We start from the raw sequence: 14,489 nt of genomic DNA on the forward strand, positions 1-14,489 counted from the left end.
TGGAGTCACTGGGGTGTGCTTGTCCCTCAATGCTGCCCTTAGGGTCAAAATACGCCTCTGCTTTAAAGATTGTCCTCATCGATACCAGGGAGTCAGGGCCTCTTTCTCCCTTCTCCACCAAAGCAGAGAAAGGTTACAATGCCATTGAACAAGAGCCACACCCACCAGGTTCTCTGCCCACTCCAAACAACTATTTTAGCAATTGCTCAGTGTAACTGCATGTTTAGGGAAGTGTATGTTTATACACTCCATCAAGAAGCAAAAATTGGAGAACGAGTTGCATCTCTTTACATCACTTAATAGAGCCTTCCTTTCAAGAAGTGAACTAGGTGGGAAGATTCCATATGGTACTGAAGGCTCTCTATAGAAATATCCTGCAGTTTTGTTTCAGCAGGCCCCAAAGTGTTTGTTTACAAGCAGAACCCCCCAGTTCGCAGGGTCTTACTATTAGAACAGCTCACCCCTTCTCTCCATGCCAAGTTCAAGCCAATATTGCAAGTGTCAACTGAAGCTTATGTCAGAATGATGGGATGGAAGTCACTCTCCGAATGCCTTAGATGTTGACAAGCCTCCAAAGGCAAGCCAGTTATTGCAAAAACTTTATTGAACAAGTATAAAAAATGCTATTTGCATGAACAGCTTATACACACAGCTACCCAGTAGCCATTTAACTTTCTCTGAAGGGCTTATGGTATCCCAAGTTGAAGAGTCCTGCAAGAGAAAAAACCCCCCAATGACTACAATGATCAGATACAGAGACATTAAAGCACTTGGGTTTTGTTTTCAGAACACTCTGAAGATCATCTCTATTCCTAGTGGCAGCCTTGCACTCAATGTCAAGCTAGATAAAAGATTACAATCTCACACAGAATCCAGCCTACACTTGTCAAATGAGTTCTTGTGGTATTTGTTGTTCATTCTGGTAGCCACTGCTTCCTGCCCCATACAACTTCAGGATTGTCTGATTTTACCTTTAAAAAGAAAAAGGAGATCCGAAGACATTCTAGTCCACCAGCCTAGAGCAAACGCATTTTAGCACCGGTCAGCTCCGCTTCTCCTATAAGAAGGAAGAAGTGTTAAATATCACTCACGGTTAAGCGCTCCCTATGGCATTTAACGCAGATACTTTGCATAGGTGTCCCCACCCCCACAAGTAGTCATCTGCCTTTACAGCAGCACAGCCAGTGCATTGTGGTACTAGGCTAAATCTTTTAAGTCGACAAGGCCACCCAAAGAGGGAGATAAGAGGCAGTGCTTTCATTAAATATGTTTCACCAGCCATGTTAGGCCTGTGACTGAATATTTTTTAAATACACAAACCAGTATTATGTTCTATCCATCTAATGCTTGTATATTACAGCACTGGGCACATTTTAAAAAAGTAGCTGAACTAGTATTTACAAGGTAAACTCAGCCTCTGAAAGTTAGGATTAAAAAAAACTGTATAGGACATAAGTAAAATCTGTTCTTACCTACCAGTACAGTAATATAACCTTTCCTTCCTTCTGCGTCTGACTGCTAGTCCTAAGAGCAAGGATCCTTACTCTCGTCTGCCTCCTTCCGATGGTCACTGAGCACTCCCTTCTAGTCAGCAGAAGCCTGCACCTGGCTTATCTGTCCACTCGACTCAACACACGTGTCTACTCTCAGCTGTGGTAGCGTCTGAGCTGGAAGCCATTCGGAGCTATGCTTGCTAGCCGTTCCTAGTAGCTCAACCATCTGCATGCCTCCCGGATTTGTAAAGCTACTTAGTTTTCGGATCCTGGTGTGCTCTCCTCTGTTGTGGTTATGCTACCATGCCAAAACGAGTATTACTTCATGAATCCTGAGGTCTTGTCTCCCTCAATAGAGTAAGGATCCACCTGCTATTGCAAACTCAGCCACGTAAAAACCCATCAGGACTATTAATTTTGCATTCTAAATTAAGCCATTCACCAGTCAGAAACAAATTAAATATATATGTATATACACACGTGCACCATATACATGCACCATTGTAATGCTAAATGGTTTTAAGCACAGATTACTGGCCCAATTTCACAAGACACTAAGATGGTAATTTAAGGTGCACTCACGTCCCAAAGACTGACTCAACACTATGCCACCGCTACCACCACCACCACCACCACCAACACACCCCTCCAATTTTTAAATGCAGTTCTAGATCCATCTCATGGAACTGAGGGGCACACTAGGAAAATATGTTTAAAATTGAGCCAGAAAAATGTTATTCAGAAGGCCCATTTTCTACCACAGAACCGCACTGAGGGGAAATATGCCTGGGACCGTTACTTCATAGAACGAGAAACCATGGACTATCCAACAGCGGGCTTTGGAATTTCAAAATGCAGCTAGACCAATAGTTGAGATGATAACTTGCTTTGGCTCCCTCACTGGGATGAACACACACACGTTTTGAAAGGAGTTATGAGGTTATGTTAAGTGCCTCTGGCAGACTTGTGGCACCTTCAATGCCACAAGACTTACTTAGCTCTATTAATCCTGTGAGAAGATTCAGACTGTTATGTGTTGAAATCTTCCCAGTACTAACCACGAAAATAGGGATCACAGTGTAGCCTTAACCCAGATCTGTGGCTTTTTAAGAGGCTTTTGACCAACTTACATTAATGAACAATCCTGTGGATTGCTAGCTATTATATTCAGTGAATAATCTGGCTCTATTTTTTTCATAGCCCTCCACCCTATCCCCATTAACTGGGATGCTCCAGGCATGCCTTCCTATCAATTTTAGCAAGTGATGTTTCTGGGACCAATCCCAAACATTCCACTAGCAGTGGATGAGGTAATGTATTTTACTAGTCTCTTCAGTGTTCACTTCCCCCTTATCGCTATTGTAAGAACAAGACTGCAAAAGTAAGCCACTTGACTGGCATTAGCTCCCCCAGTACTGAGATCTCCCAGCCCATGGTAGTCAACTGAATGACCCTCTTATTTCTGTAGTGGAGTTAATAGAGTTAAAACGTGCCTAGCAAGGCTGACGTCGGTACCACATCCACAGCAACCCAGAACCAACTGGCTTTGAGTGTCTAGAGCTTTCTACACAAGCAGGTATCACAGCAGATCCCTGTAAATATTTAGTTGCCAAAAGTCTCAAAAGCCATTTTAAGCTGTAAGAGTTTGATAACGGCAGCTCATATTGGCTGCTGTGATAGTTTGCAAGTGTGGACAGGCTTGTCATTGGTCTTTAAACCAGTATATAAAGGACCCCTGTTCTCAGGCATTGGCACCCTTTTAGCTAAATCTGCACGCCAACCATGCAGCTGAAACCAATACATAGTAACTTACAGTAAACTAACTTTACACAGCACATTTAAAAAAAGAGACACATTTATTCAGCGTCATGATCAGTCTATTACAGTTAGCAATCAACAGCATGGGTGTGGAAAAAATAATCTACATAAAAACCCTTGTTGGAATGCTTTGCACTTTCCACAGAACACAAAAACTAAAATATCCTGTTATACAATTAGTCACAAATACAGTCCTGATGTTTGCAAACAAGCGCTTGTCTAACACATGTCTTCATGAGGCAGTTCTACCCTGCCACAACTGTGTTTGGCTGAGTTCACAACTGTGGTAACCTGTAGCTTCCCTGTCATTTCTCTGGCTCGCCTCTCCTGCTAAAGCTTTGATTCCTGTTGAATAATATGGAATAAAGTTGTTAATCTAAACACATTTAGACTCAAGGCTATAATCCAATAGCAAGTTTGTTCCCACCGATCGCCAATCCATATATTAGCTTTAACATCTGCATTTTAGTCCAAGTATGCTTAAACTACAATAACTTGCTCAGCTACATTAAGAGTTACGATTACAATTCATTAGCTCTGCACATTTATTCCTGGGCTAAAGGGGAAATTCTTACCTAGGAATTAAAACCGCCTTCCACCACCATAGCTACTGCCACTACCAGAGCCACCGTAGCCACCTGAAAGAACAAATGTTCCATTTTCAGAAATAGGAGGCTAAGGAGGCAAGAGTTTGACATCTTTAAGTGGGACCAACCCAGAATAAAGATACTGTTCAGAGGGCAAGAAACGAGTAGTGCGACTACTAAAGTCACTGTGCCAGTTCACACATCATGCTGTCACCGTGGAGAATAAGACACTGTGGGCTGGTTATTTGTTCACCAGCCCATACTGCTCCTTGCTGTGCCTTCTTTTCCCCCCTCAGTCCTCCAGTCCACTCCCTGCACATGTCCCAACATCCTTTGCATAGCAACCCATCTGGTATTCCCGACCCTACAGTGAACTTTCCTGTCCCTCCTCCCCGCTTTGATTGTTACCCCTTTCAGAGCACTTGCTTCATTTGCCACCTTTCCCCCCATGCTTTGGAAGTACACAAATGGGATCGTAATTTTTTAAAAAATAATCCCCCCTCCCAGTGTTTCCCAAGCGCACAGATTCCTCTGTCTGCTGTGTGTAGTCTTGCCTTATTGAGACTTGGGGAAGTGTCGAAAGGGGGGAGGACACTGACAAGTGTCAGTTTAAGGCATAACAAGAGGCTACCATTGCCAAATGGAAGTCATTGCCCCCGCCCCCCACTGGTGCTCCCTTTTGGAACAATTACTTCTCCTACCCCTTTTTTATTTTTCTGTGCTTGTGAATTGCACAAGTGGGTTTGTACTTTGTCTTAGTATTATTTTTTCCTTGGTCCCTCACAAGTGTGCAGATGGCCTGTGCGCAGTCTTGTCCTGTTGATTTCCTAGTACATTACCTACTGCATTTCCCTTCCTTTGACAGCTGTAACATACAAGGAAACTGACAAGGTGAGAGAGACATAGTGAACTGGTGAATCTGCACACTTGTGAAAGATGGGGGGAGATTACAATCCTATTTGCATACTTCTGAAGCACTGAAAAAGGTGGCAAAGTAAGTGCTGTGAGAAAGCATAGGATCAGAGCGGGGAGGTGTAGTGGTGAGAGTGTTGGACTGGGAGCTGGGAGATCCGGGTTCTAGTCCCCACTCAGCCATGGAAGCTCACTGGGTGACTTTGGGCTAGTCACAGACTCTCAGCCCAACCTACCTCACAGGGTTGTTGTCATGAGAATAAAATGGAGAGGAGGAGGATAATGTATGCTGCCTTGGGTTCCTTGCAAGATGAAAAAAGGCGGGATATAATGCAATAAATAAAAATAAAATGGTAACGGTGGCAGCATTGGTAAGATCATGAGGAGCAGCATGGGCTTTTTTGCCACTTTTGCCAGGTAGCTGCGTAGCCCACTTGGGACAATCTAAAGTACCAGGTTTGGATGTCACAACAACCCACCCTGAATAACCCTACTACAAACCATGGGTTCTCAGGGTGGCTTGGGCATAGTTAAGAAACGCTGAATTATCCACAACACAGTCACAGTAAGCCACACTGACACCAACAAGGCTCACAACCCACTGTGGCTTATTGTGTCATGCTAACCCAGTCACTATACCAGGTGGCTCAAAAGTAGGTATACAGTTGTTTAGAATGTTGATGGGAGGGGGAGAGAATGTGTAAGTAGAAGATGTGTGGGTGGAGTCAGAATGACAGTTGGGAAGAGTGTGACGGAGTGACAGTTGATGGAATACATTTCGAGCACTGATGAGATTAAACAGCGTTAAACAAATGTAAATGTAATAAACAATATAATAAAATGCAAATAAACTATACTGTATACCTACTTTTGGGCCACTCTGTATATGGAAAAAAGCAAGTAGTAGAGGAAATCTGGGAGAGATCTGCAAATGGTCAAGAGCTGGAGGAGTCAGCTGCTAGCTCCTGGCATTGTTAGATAAACAGAGACTAAGTTTTCCATGCCTAGCCTATCAAGGATCAAACCAGGAACTGGTGATTCAGCTTTCCTATTCAACTGCCAGGGTCTCATTTAAGACGCTTACCACCACTGCCACCATATGGGCCGGAGCTCCTGCCTCCAAAGTTTCCTCCTTTCATGGGGCCAAAGTTTGAAGACTGGCTGTTGTAACTGCCAAAGTCATTGTAGTTTCCACCACCTCCGAAATTGCTTCCTGGGTAGAGCAAGAAACAACCTTTTATTATCACAGGTACCTGTGACAAAGCAGACTCCTTTCAAAATTTAGTACACTTGTGTCTACCAAACTAGGAACAATCGTTCATCCCTTTCTCTTTATGTCCAATACCAACTGCACACATTCATATAAATGTATCGGTCAGTATGAGTATTAGTGGATGTTTTATCTTCTCTGCATGATTTTGTAAACTGCAGAATTACTGCATCCATCCTATGTAGTGCTTTTTATTCAAATCACTGCATGTGTGATTTTAATAAAAAGCACTACATAGGATGGATGCAGTAATTCTGCAGTTTACAAAATCATGCAGAGAAGAGCAGAAAAAATAGGTGATGAAGTCACAATAGTGGCTTTTTATTTTATCCCTTACCCACCCAACATTTCAGAGTAACTCTCCTTCAGCGGCTGCCTGCAACATAATGAAATATGCGAGTTTAAAAACTTTCCTCAATAAAAGCCATATGACATTCCATACAACCACCCTTGGACTTCATACAAATAAGTGTTTTCACAGATACATATAAAAAATACAACTGAAAATAATACTTATTTGTATTAAACTCATGGATTGTTGCGCTGGCAAACCCCACAATGAACATGCACTGTTGTGACTTCATCACCTGTTTTTCTTTTGTTAGTGGAGTGCCTTCTGGTTGATTCAAGCAAAACCTGAGTAAAACTTTACAAGTTAGAATAGATTCTATTTGTTAAGATCCCATGTCTTAACAAATGTTCAGTGAACAAAAGCCATCTCTCATATGCGCATCTACGTATTTTTGGTTTCTACTTACCACTGCAAAATCAGAGAAAACAATTTTCAACTAAGTATTTACATTTGCAGAGTTGAGTTGTTCCTCTAGTCCTTTCAACATGCGATATCTATATATTTAGTCTTGTTGTCTTAACCAACATTTTAAATAGGTATGTGGCAAATCCCGTACAACCATTTCACCATATATGGGAACCTGCGGCCCTCTAGATTCAGTGGACAACTCCCAACACCTGTGACCGTTGGCCATGCTGGCTGAGGCTGATAGAAGCTGGAGTTCAACAACTGGAGGGCCACAGGTTCCCCACCCAATTTATAAGTTCTCAGATTGTTTTGCTATATTAACCTTCCAAGGCTTCAGCAGATATTTGCTAAAGCCCAAAGCAGTGTCCCAGTTAGAGCTCCTCGCTGGATACTTCAAAGAAGCTTTCACACCCATGCAAGATTTTAAATTGATAATGCCCTGGGGCAACCTTTACATCATTTAGCTTAGGCAAATCAGCTTGAAAGATGGTTACGCGTAACTGCTTAAAACTGTGTTACAGCTGGTGCGAGTTGACACTTTAGTACACTTAAGAAAACTTAAAATTAGATCCAGCATTTCATTCCTTGGCATGAACAACCACCTTCCAAGAACTTAAAAAAAAAATTGCTCCTTAAGGATTGTAGAGATGAGAATCCAGAACGTAAGCAGTGAAGGAACTACATCAGTAAAAGGCTCTGCTAACATCCCTGCATCCCTAACTTCCCTGCATTTAACAGAAGATGTTAAAACACCAATGTTTTGATGGGTCATCATCAGTAGGATACTTACCACCACTGCCACCACCAAAACCGCCACCTCCATTGTTATAGCCATCATAGCTGCCACTGCTGCCATAACCCCTGCTTCCACCAGAGTATCCAGGGCCACTACCTCCATAGCCTATAGAAAGGGCAGGACACTGTCGTGTTAAACTATCATAGCATAAAGTTTGTAGTAACCATACGCACACATCCCAGTGTGACTGATATATAAAGCATCCTTGTAAGAATTTGGGAAGCACAAAGTGATGTGCCCAGTTTCTTCATTACCACATCAAGGGGGAAGAAACAGCAGAGTAAGGGAGACAGGCAAAAACATCAGAGTTTGTTCCAGATGGACTATTATCCCCCTGATCCACCAGGCCGCCTACCACAAACGGGAGCGTGGAAAAAATCCCGATGATTGCTATGTTTTGCTATTGTTATGATTTTAATTGTAAGCAACACTGGAAGGGTTTATATCCTTAAAGACAGGCTATAAGCAGTTAAGAATAGGTCTCTTATATAAAAGATTAATTACTGAAAATCACAAGGACTGATGTGAGCTTACCATCGTTGCCAAACCCATTATAGCCATCTCCACTGCCTCCATAGCCGCCGCCGCCGCCACCACCTCCGCCGCCGCCACCACCACCACTGCGACTGCCAAACCCACCTGAGAAAAACCAACGACGCCTGTTAGCATTGGAATCTTTTCACTTAATGCTTAAGATGAGCTTGCATGATGATTTCCAGCAACTTCACCTAATTAAATTTTAAGCATCCTTCAAGGTGATAACGAGGCCAAAAATATTACGAACTAAGCTAATTTCTCTAACTTTTCAATCCAAAAGAGTTCCCGCTTCGTTTAGCAATTTATCCCTGGGGCCTCCTATCATAGCATGGGGAAGAGGCTGGAACAAGTCCTCTAGTTGATACACACCTCTCTCTTCAGGAGAGAGAAGAATTAAAGAAACATGAAACCTGAACAGAGTGCTAACAACCCTGAAAGCAGGTTTTGTCTCCCAGTTCAGTACCAAACCCAAGGGTGGGGGAGGTATGCATGAACTCTCAATCCTAGGAATAAACTAAACAGGGAGTAGGTCTGTTCTCCTAGAAGCTGTTTTGTTAATATTAGCTCTTAAAACCAAATAAGTCTGACAACTAAAATTAGTGGGAGTACTTACCACGGCCACCAAAGTTGCTGCCACGGTTGAAGCTGTCGCTGCCACCAAATCCACCTCCACGGCCACTCCCAAAGCTGCCAGAACTACTGCGGCCTAACAAGAACAATCAGCACTACTGAAGAGCATCACTCATGGTAGTGAGTTTGTTGGTGAGCAATAAAGTGGACTTCAAAGCATTCCCATATGCTGTTAGTAGCCACCTAGAGATTTCTGTAGTTTGGCCTAGCCAGCAGCTTTAATTAGGAAGGCCTCTGACACAGGCTGGTAATTTACAGCTTCAGCTTGAAGCTGTTTTGGGCAGCTGTATTCGCTCATCCTGAGACTAGGTAAGTTTTGCTTCCCATAAGAAAGAGAGCTCCCTTCTCCTGAATGGGCAGAAGTAATTCAGCTCCTGAATTAAGTGGAGAGAAACTTATAAAACCTAGCCAGCTGGCTTTGCTTTTTAGTCTTGCTCTAAAGAAGAATAAAGGCGCTACCAGCCTAGAGAAACTTGTGGCCCTAGGAACTAATTCTCATCTATCTTGGAGACCCAGATAGTCACTCAGCTGTGACAGCTTCATTGGCTGATAAGAGGTGTGAGCTTTGTCTGCTTATTTTTCTTTCTGCATCCATTTTCTATCAATAAACTGTCATCCTTTTGCACAAATAGCTGTGTTTCATCTTGGTAATAAAAAAAAATCTATTTTGACTGCGACCTAACAGAACCAGGACCCCAAATTAATACACTAGTGCAGCTTTATTAGGATCTAAGCACTGAAAACTCACCTCTTTGGCTGGAAGAAGCACTGGCCATTTCCTGCTTTGACAAAGCTTTCCTGACTTCACAGTTATGCCCATTCACAGTATGGTATTTCTGAACTAAATGTGAAAGACGAAAATGTTGTCAGCATTTTCACTGCAACCAGAATACATACCAAGTCAGAGTATGTGCAATAAAGAACTGATACACTTACTGACAATCTTGTCCACAGAGTCATGGTCATCAAAAGTAACGAAGGCAAACCCCCTTTTCTTGCCACTACTACGGTCAGTCATTATCTCAATTACTTCAATTTTGCCATACTGTTCAAAGTAGTCCCTCAGGTGGTGCTCCTCTGTATCTTCTTTAATTCCTCCAACAAAGATTTTCTTTACTGTCAAGTGGGCTCCAGGCCTTTGAGAGTCCTACAGTAAGACAGGACAAATGGGATGTCAGATAACTGCCTGTAAACCCGTAAGTTAATGTTTATTTTCTCCACTACTGCTCTGCAGTCATTTAACTCAACAAAGCTACCGTACAGAGTGTATGCTGCAGTAAGTTGAAGACTTGCATATCTTGTAGCTCAAGGCTATATGCTGCAGATCCTCATGAAGGCCACAATCCTAGGTATGTTTAGGGAATATGTCCCACTGAACTCTGGGGTACTACTCTACACCTGCCCAATCCTGTGTGTATTCAGAAGTAAATCTCAGTTCAGTGGGTCTTAGTCCCAAGTGAGTGCACACAGGATTGTAGATTCAGGCAGAGTAGAAAATTGGACTGGAGAAGACAATGTAGGACACAACAAAGTAAAAGGATTCCAGGATTTATTGGGACAGAAGGTATTGCTTTAATTATGTTATTCCTTATTATAACCTACCTTAATAAAAGATGCCCAATATAGTGTTAGATTATTGAACTAGCAACCACCATGGCAACACAGAGGCTCTGTTCAGATGTAACAGCAGGATCCAGCAGCAAATCATGGGCTAATTAACCCATGAATTGCAAGCAGGTGTACCATGCCTGAGCCACTTCCTGTTGCCATTACAAGCACTTGAATGCTGCATTCAAGGTTTGTTTCTGCAATGGTCAAACAGGGGCACCTGGGGTTGTTCGTGGTTTAAACATCCTCAAGTTAACCCATCACTTGTTCTTGGGTTAATTTGAGAGTTGTTTAACCTATGAACAGCCCCAAGTACCCATTTGGACATCACAAAAACCACCCTAGGATGCAGCATTTGGGGGTTACTAATGGAAGCAGGAAGCGGTTAATTAACCCACAATTTGTCACCATACACCACCATTACATTCAAATAGAGTCAACACAAAAACCTGAGCCATACATGGCTACAACATGTTAGGCTTTCAGCTACAGACAAGGAGCACAGCATTTCAGCTAATTCCTCTAAACCGTCACCTGTACACCCAATAACAGTTCTTACCTCTCTAGATACAGCTCTCTTTGGTTCAACAACCCTACCATCAACTTTGTGTGGCCTGGCATTCATGGCAGCATCAACCTCTTCCACTGTGGAGTAAGTGACAAATCCAAAGCCCCTGGAGCGCTTAGTGTTGGGGTCTCTCATCACCTAGGACAAAACAGCATGCCTTAGAACAAATGGTTGGATGGTTCAGAGGATGCTCTACATATTATAGCTCTTGATCAAATCATATTAAGAGTCCTATTCAGTGTATCACTTTTCTCTAGGCCAAGGACAAAAGGCAAGGCTAGTACATTAAGGGCACAATCCTATGCAGATAGGTAGCTGCCTCCGAACTGGGAGGCGACCGCCTATCCAATGCAGGGCAGGAGAAACACAGAGGGGATTGTTCCCTCTGCGCTTCTCCTGCCCTGCATTTTCAGCTAGACAGCTTTGGCTGTCTAGCCACAGGACAGAGGAGGCTGCCTGACAACACGTTGGATGTCTTGTACTGGCATTTCCACCTTCCCTGCCCCAGAATGCCCCGTTTCAGCCACTCTGCACCCTCTTGTGAGCATGTGGCTTCTCCTCGCTGCCTCCAAAGCAGTGCTGAAGTGGGAAGGGGGTCAGTTCCCAGAAAACAAGATATCCTATGTCCATCTAGCTGCTGACTAGCCGCCACAGGATTGCTCCCTCCCCCGAACACTTCACCACGCTAATGAGTTCACCAATCACTCATGCCTTCTTCCTCCTTTTTTGGGTACTCTGCTTATTGGTTATGTAATATTTATAACCATGTTCTTGAACTGGTAATGTCAAATTCCGCTCAAAGTAGCACCTCTCCCCTCATAAAAAGTCCATCACCAAAGTAATACATGCACTCACTTACCACACAGTCTGTAAGTGTGCCCCATTGCTCAAAATGATTGCGAAGGCTCTCATCTGTTGTCTCAAAACTGAGGCCACCAATAAACAGTTTGCGCAGCTGTTCAGGTTCCTTGGGAGACTGAAAACAGAACAGTAGGGTGATAATAAAACCATGAAGGTGTCTATATAGCACTGCACACCACACCCACCCAGCTGCTCCTTAGAAGAAATGAACAGCCATACTCCTCTTGTACTAGCATTACCAGTTGGCACACTTATGAAACATAAATGGCACATTACCTGCTTTGTCTGCTATCATCCTAAATGGAATTAATGCAACAGAAGAGCTTTCCAGCAGTTGAGGTACCACTTAGGCAGTCACCTCCATCCGCATTAAAGATTATATGTAATTGTGGCCAGAAGTACAGGTGCTTTTGAGGAACCTTTCCAGTTCTATGCCTGAGGGCTACAACTCTTGTTCTGATAGAACAGCAATTTGTTTTGATGTATGTGCAGAAATACATCAAATATGCTTTCTGCAGCTTAATTTTAGAATGTATCTCAGGAGTTTTGCTGAGGATAAGGGCTCCCCCAAGTAAATCTGCCCGCATTCCTTGCAAACAAGGGATGTATCTCAACACCCCCAGCCATGTAGCTGTTACTGTGATACGTAACACACACACAAAGGAGGCTGAATAGAGAAGAGACAAAGCCATTCAGTTTACACAATGGTATCATTCCAGTATTGTATTTGAACCTACAATGGTCAAAAATAGATGCACTTGCTATTTAGCAATGCAAGTGATTCAAGTCCTATGTGAACTGAGTTGGGAGTAGCCTTACTGAGCACTGCTCTTGCTTCAGAGCAAACATGCATTGTCTTCACACGCCCACTCCCCAAAAATAAAATCATCTTAATAGACAAGAGGCAGAGGTAAGAAGAGATGGAGGCCCACCGCGCAGCCTCTCCCCATTTACAAGGGGAAGCTGGCGGGGAGGGGAAGACAGGGATTGCCAGCAGCAAAACAAGACCGCATAGACAAAGCGGGCGAGCACGTGGCGTACGCATCTTCCCATCCCCCACAGAGCCGAAAGGGGAAAACCAGTGTTGGAAGTGCGCAGGCGCGCGTTCTCTCGACACCAACCCACCTCCCTGGACAGCGCAAGCGCAGCCATTCCAGGCAGCGGGAATGAGCGGCTATGAAAGCCACGCACTGTAAAAGATGGCGCCTGCCCTATGGAAGCCAACGCGCATGCGTAACCCTTAGGCGATAAGGAGCAGGCCCAAGCGAAGGCCCTAAAGCGGAGCACAGAGAAAAGAGCTAGAACGGAAACTCGATATAAAACACAATTCACGCGAGAGAAGGCGGCGCATTATCTTTGACACTTACTGCGTTAGGAGACATATCGCACCCGTAATCGGACGAACCCTAAAGGCAAAGGAGACATAATTCCACAAAAACAAGCCACAGGTTTAGGATAGAAAGAATAGAATAAGAGCGCCCATGATAGGCTCTTACCTCAGACTTCGACATGGTGGTGAGAACAAACAGGCAAGGCCTAGCCCGACTTCCTTGCAAGCGACGCTCCCTCTCACTGTAGACGAGACGGAAAGGGGCAGAGTCAGCGGCGCACCGTCGCCTCACTATCAACGCCCACCCCTACCCACTCTCATTGGCTCGCTGCATAGCCTCCCTTACCTCTCATTGGATAATGGCCAGATACCTTGCCTCCTATTGGAAGATCGGATAGGGACTACGCCCTTTTTTTTTCGTTATCCCCACCTCTATGCACTTTCTATTGGTGAGATTTTTGTCACTCGTCGATTTTCCCGCCCTATTCTCCTCAAATAGCCAGTCTCAAGGCGACACTCGTCTTCGCCACATAGCTTCCATCTGATTGGGCAATTTAGAACGCAGGTTTCTTACGATTGGCTAGTACGACCGGATACCTTTGGGGGATTGGCTGATTTTCTCTTCATTCACTATAATAGAGGCGGGAATTAAGTTGGCGTCCCTCAACGTTTTGCGTTGGTGATTGGAAGTTAATTCATCCATGAAGTGGTGAAGGTGCGAGCGAGGGTAGAAGGGGTGAAAAAGCCATTTAATATATAAAACTTGCTTCCAGGCAGGTGTACACGGTGAGCCGTGCCATACAAACCGCGCATGCGCCCTAAAGCGTTGCATCTGACGAGGAGGGGGGAAAGGAGAATGGAGAGGTGCGCGCGCTTCACGCCAGCGCAGAGAAGCTGGGAAGGGGGCGGAGGGGCTGGCGCGTGCGCACTGAGAAGCTGTTTTGGCGGGCGTTGCGCAGAAGCGGCGGCTGTGAGGGGGTACAAACCAGGGAGGGGGAAGTTGCTTTCGTGCCGAGCCGTTACTTTCCCCAGGTGAGCGATCACGGGAAACAGTCCTCGCGGGTGGCGCGTTACCGAAAGCCTGTGATTCCGAGGGAGGGGGCGTGGTTTCGGCGTGATTGGGAACCTGACTGACTGAGCCGTGAGGTACCGTTGGAGGGGGCGGGGCCTGTGCCCTGGGCGGGGCCCTGGAATGTGAATGACAGCCTGACGGGTCGAAGGGTTGAGGCAGTTGGAGCGTTAGTATGTTGAAGTCCAGAGCCTGGAGTAGCAGGCGTTTTAACCAACGGGAAAGCTGCGGTTGGTGGTGGTGGTGGTGG

General features: G+C 44.5%; 2 protein-coding genes across 11 annotated transcripts in view; one reads left to right on the forward strand and one right to left on the reverse strand.

The window, feature by feature from the left end:
• Window positions 1-553: 553 nt before the first annotated feature.
• HNRNPA1 (heterogeneous nuclear ribonucleoprotein A1) lies at window positions 554-13,435 on the reverse strand. Of its 6 annotated transcripts, XR_014788094.1 has the most exons (13): window positions 13,337-13,435; window positions 13,208-13,246; window positions 11,839-11,955; window positions 10,971-11,117; window positions 9,740-9,950; window positions 9,552-9,644; window positions 8,787-8,879; window positions 8,171-8,275; window positions 7,631-7,741; window positions 5,895-6,023; window positions 3,887-3,949; window positions 972-1,057; window positions 554-711 (listed from the first exon to the last, which is right to left on the reverse strand). XR_014788094.1 is itself a non-coding variant. In XM_084836701.1 (12 exons), the coding sequence occupies exons 1-11, from the start codon at window positions 13,349-13,351 to the stop codon at window positions 3,894-3,896; spliced, it is 1,116 nt and encodes a 371-aa protein (XP_084692827.1). In that variant the 5' UTR covers window positions 13,352-13,435; the 3' UTR covers window positions 554-1,057; window positions 3,887-3,893. The 6 variants fall into 6 exon arrangements, 4 of the variants coding, with proteins under 4 accessions (XP_084692827.1, XP_084692829.1, XP_084692826.1 ...); XR_014788095.1 differs by lacking the exon at window positions 13,208-13,246; XM_084836701.1 differs by having other exon boundaries at window positions 554-1,057.
• A 348-nt stretch (window positions 13,436-13,783) lies between these two features.
• The window catches only part of CBX5 (chromobox 5), a 57,880-nt gene continuing 57,174 nt past the window's right edge, over window positions 13,784-14,489 (forward strand). For 2 of the 5 annotated variants that reach the window (XM_084836708.1, XM_084836709.1), the window contains exon 1: window positions 14,096-14,202. Coding sequence is in view for 1 of the 5 variants with exons in the window: in XM_084836707.1 (XP_084692833.1) it covers window positions 13,982-14,202 (221 nt within the window). In the remaining 4 variants the exon portion in view is untranslated. Of the gene's footprint in view, window positions 14,203-14,489 lie in introns of all 5 variants that reach the window. The other 3 variants (XM_084836712.1, XM_084836711.1, XM_084836707.1) reach the window with 3 other exon arrangements.

This window comes from Heloderma suspectum, chromosome 2 (assembly GCF_057233095.1).
Source record: "Heloderma suspectum isolate Gila_16-S chromosome 2, 16-S_ref, whole genome shotgun sequence".
NCBI lineage: Eukaryota > Metazoa > Chordata > Lepidosauria > Squamata > Helodermatidae > Heloderma > Heloderma suspectum.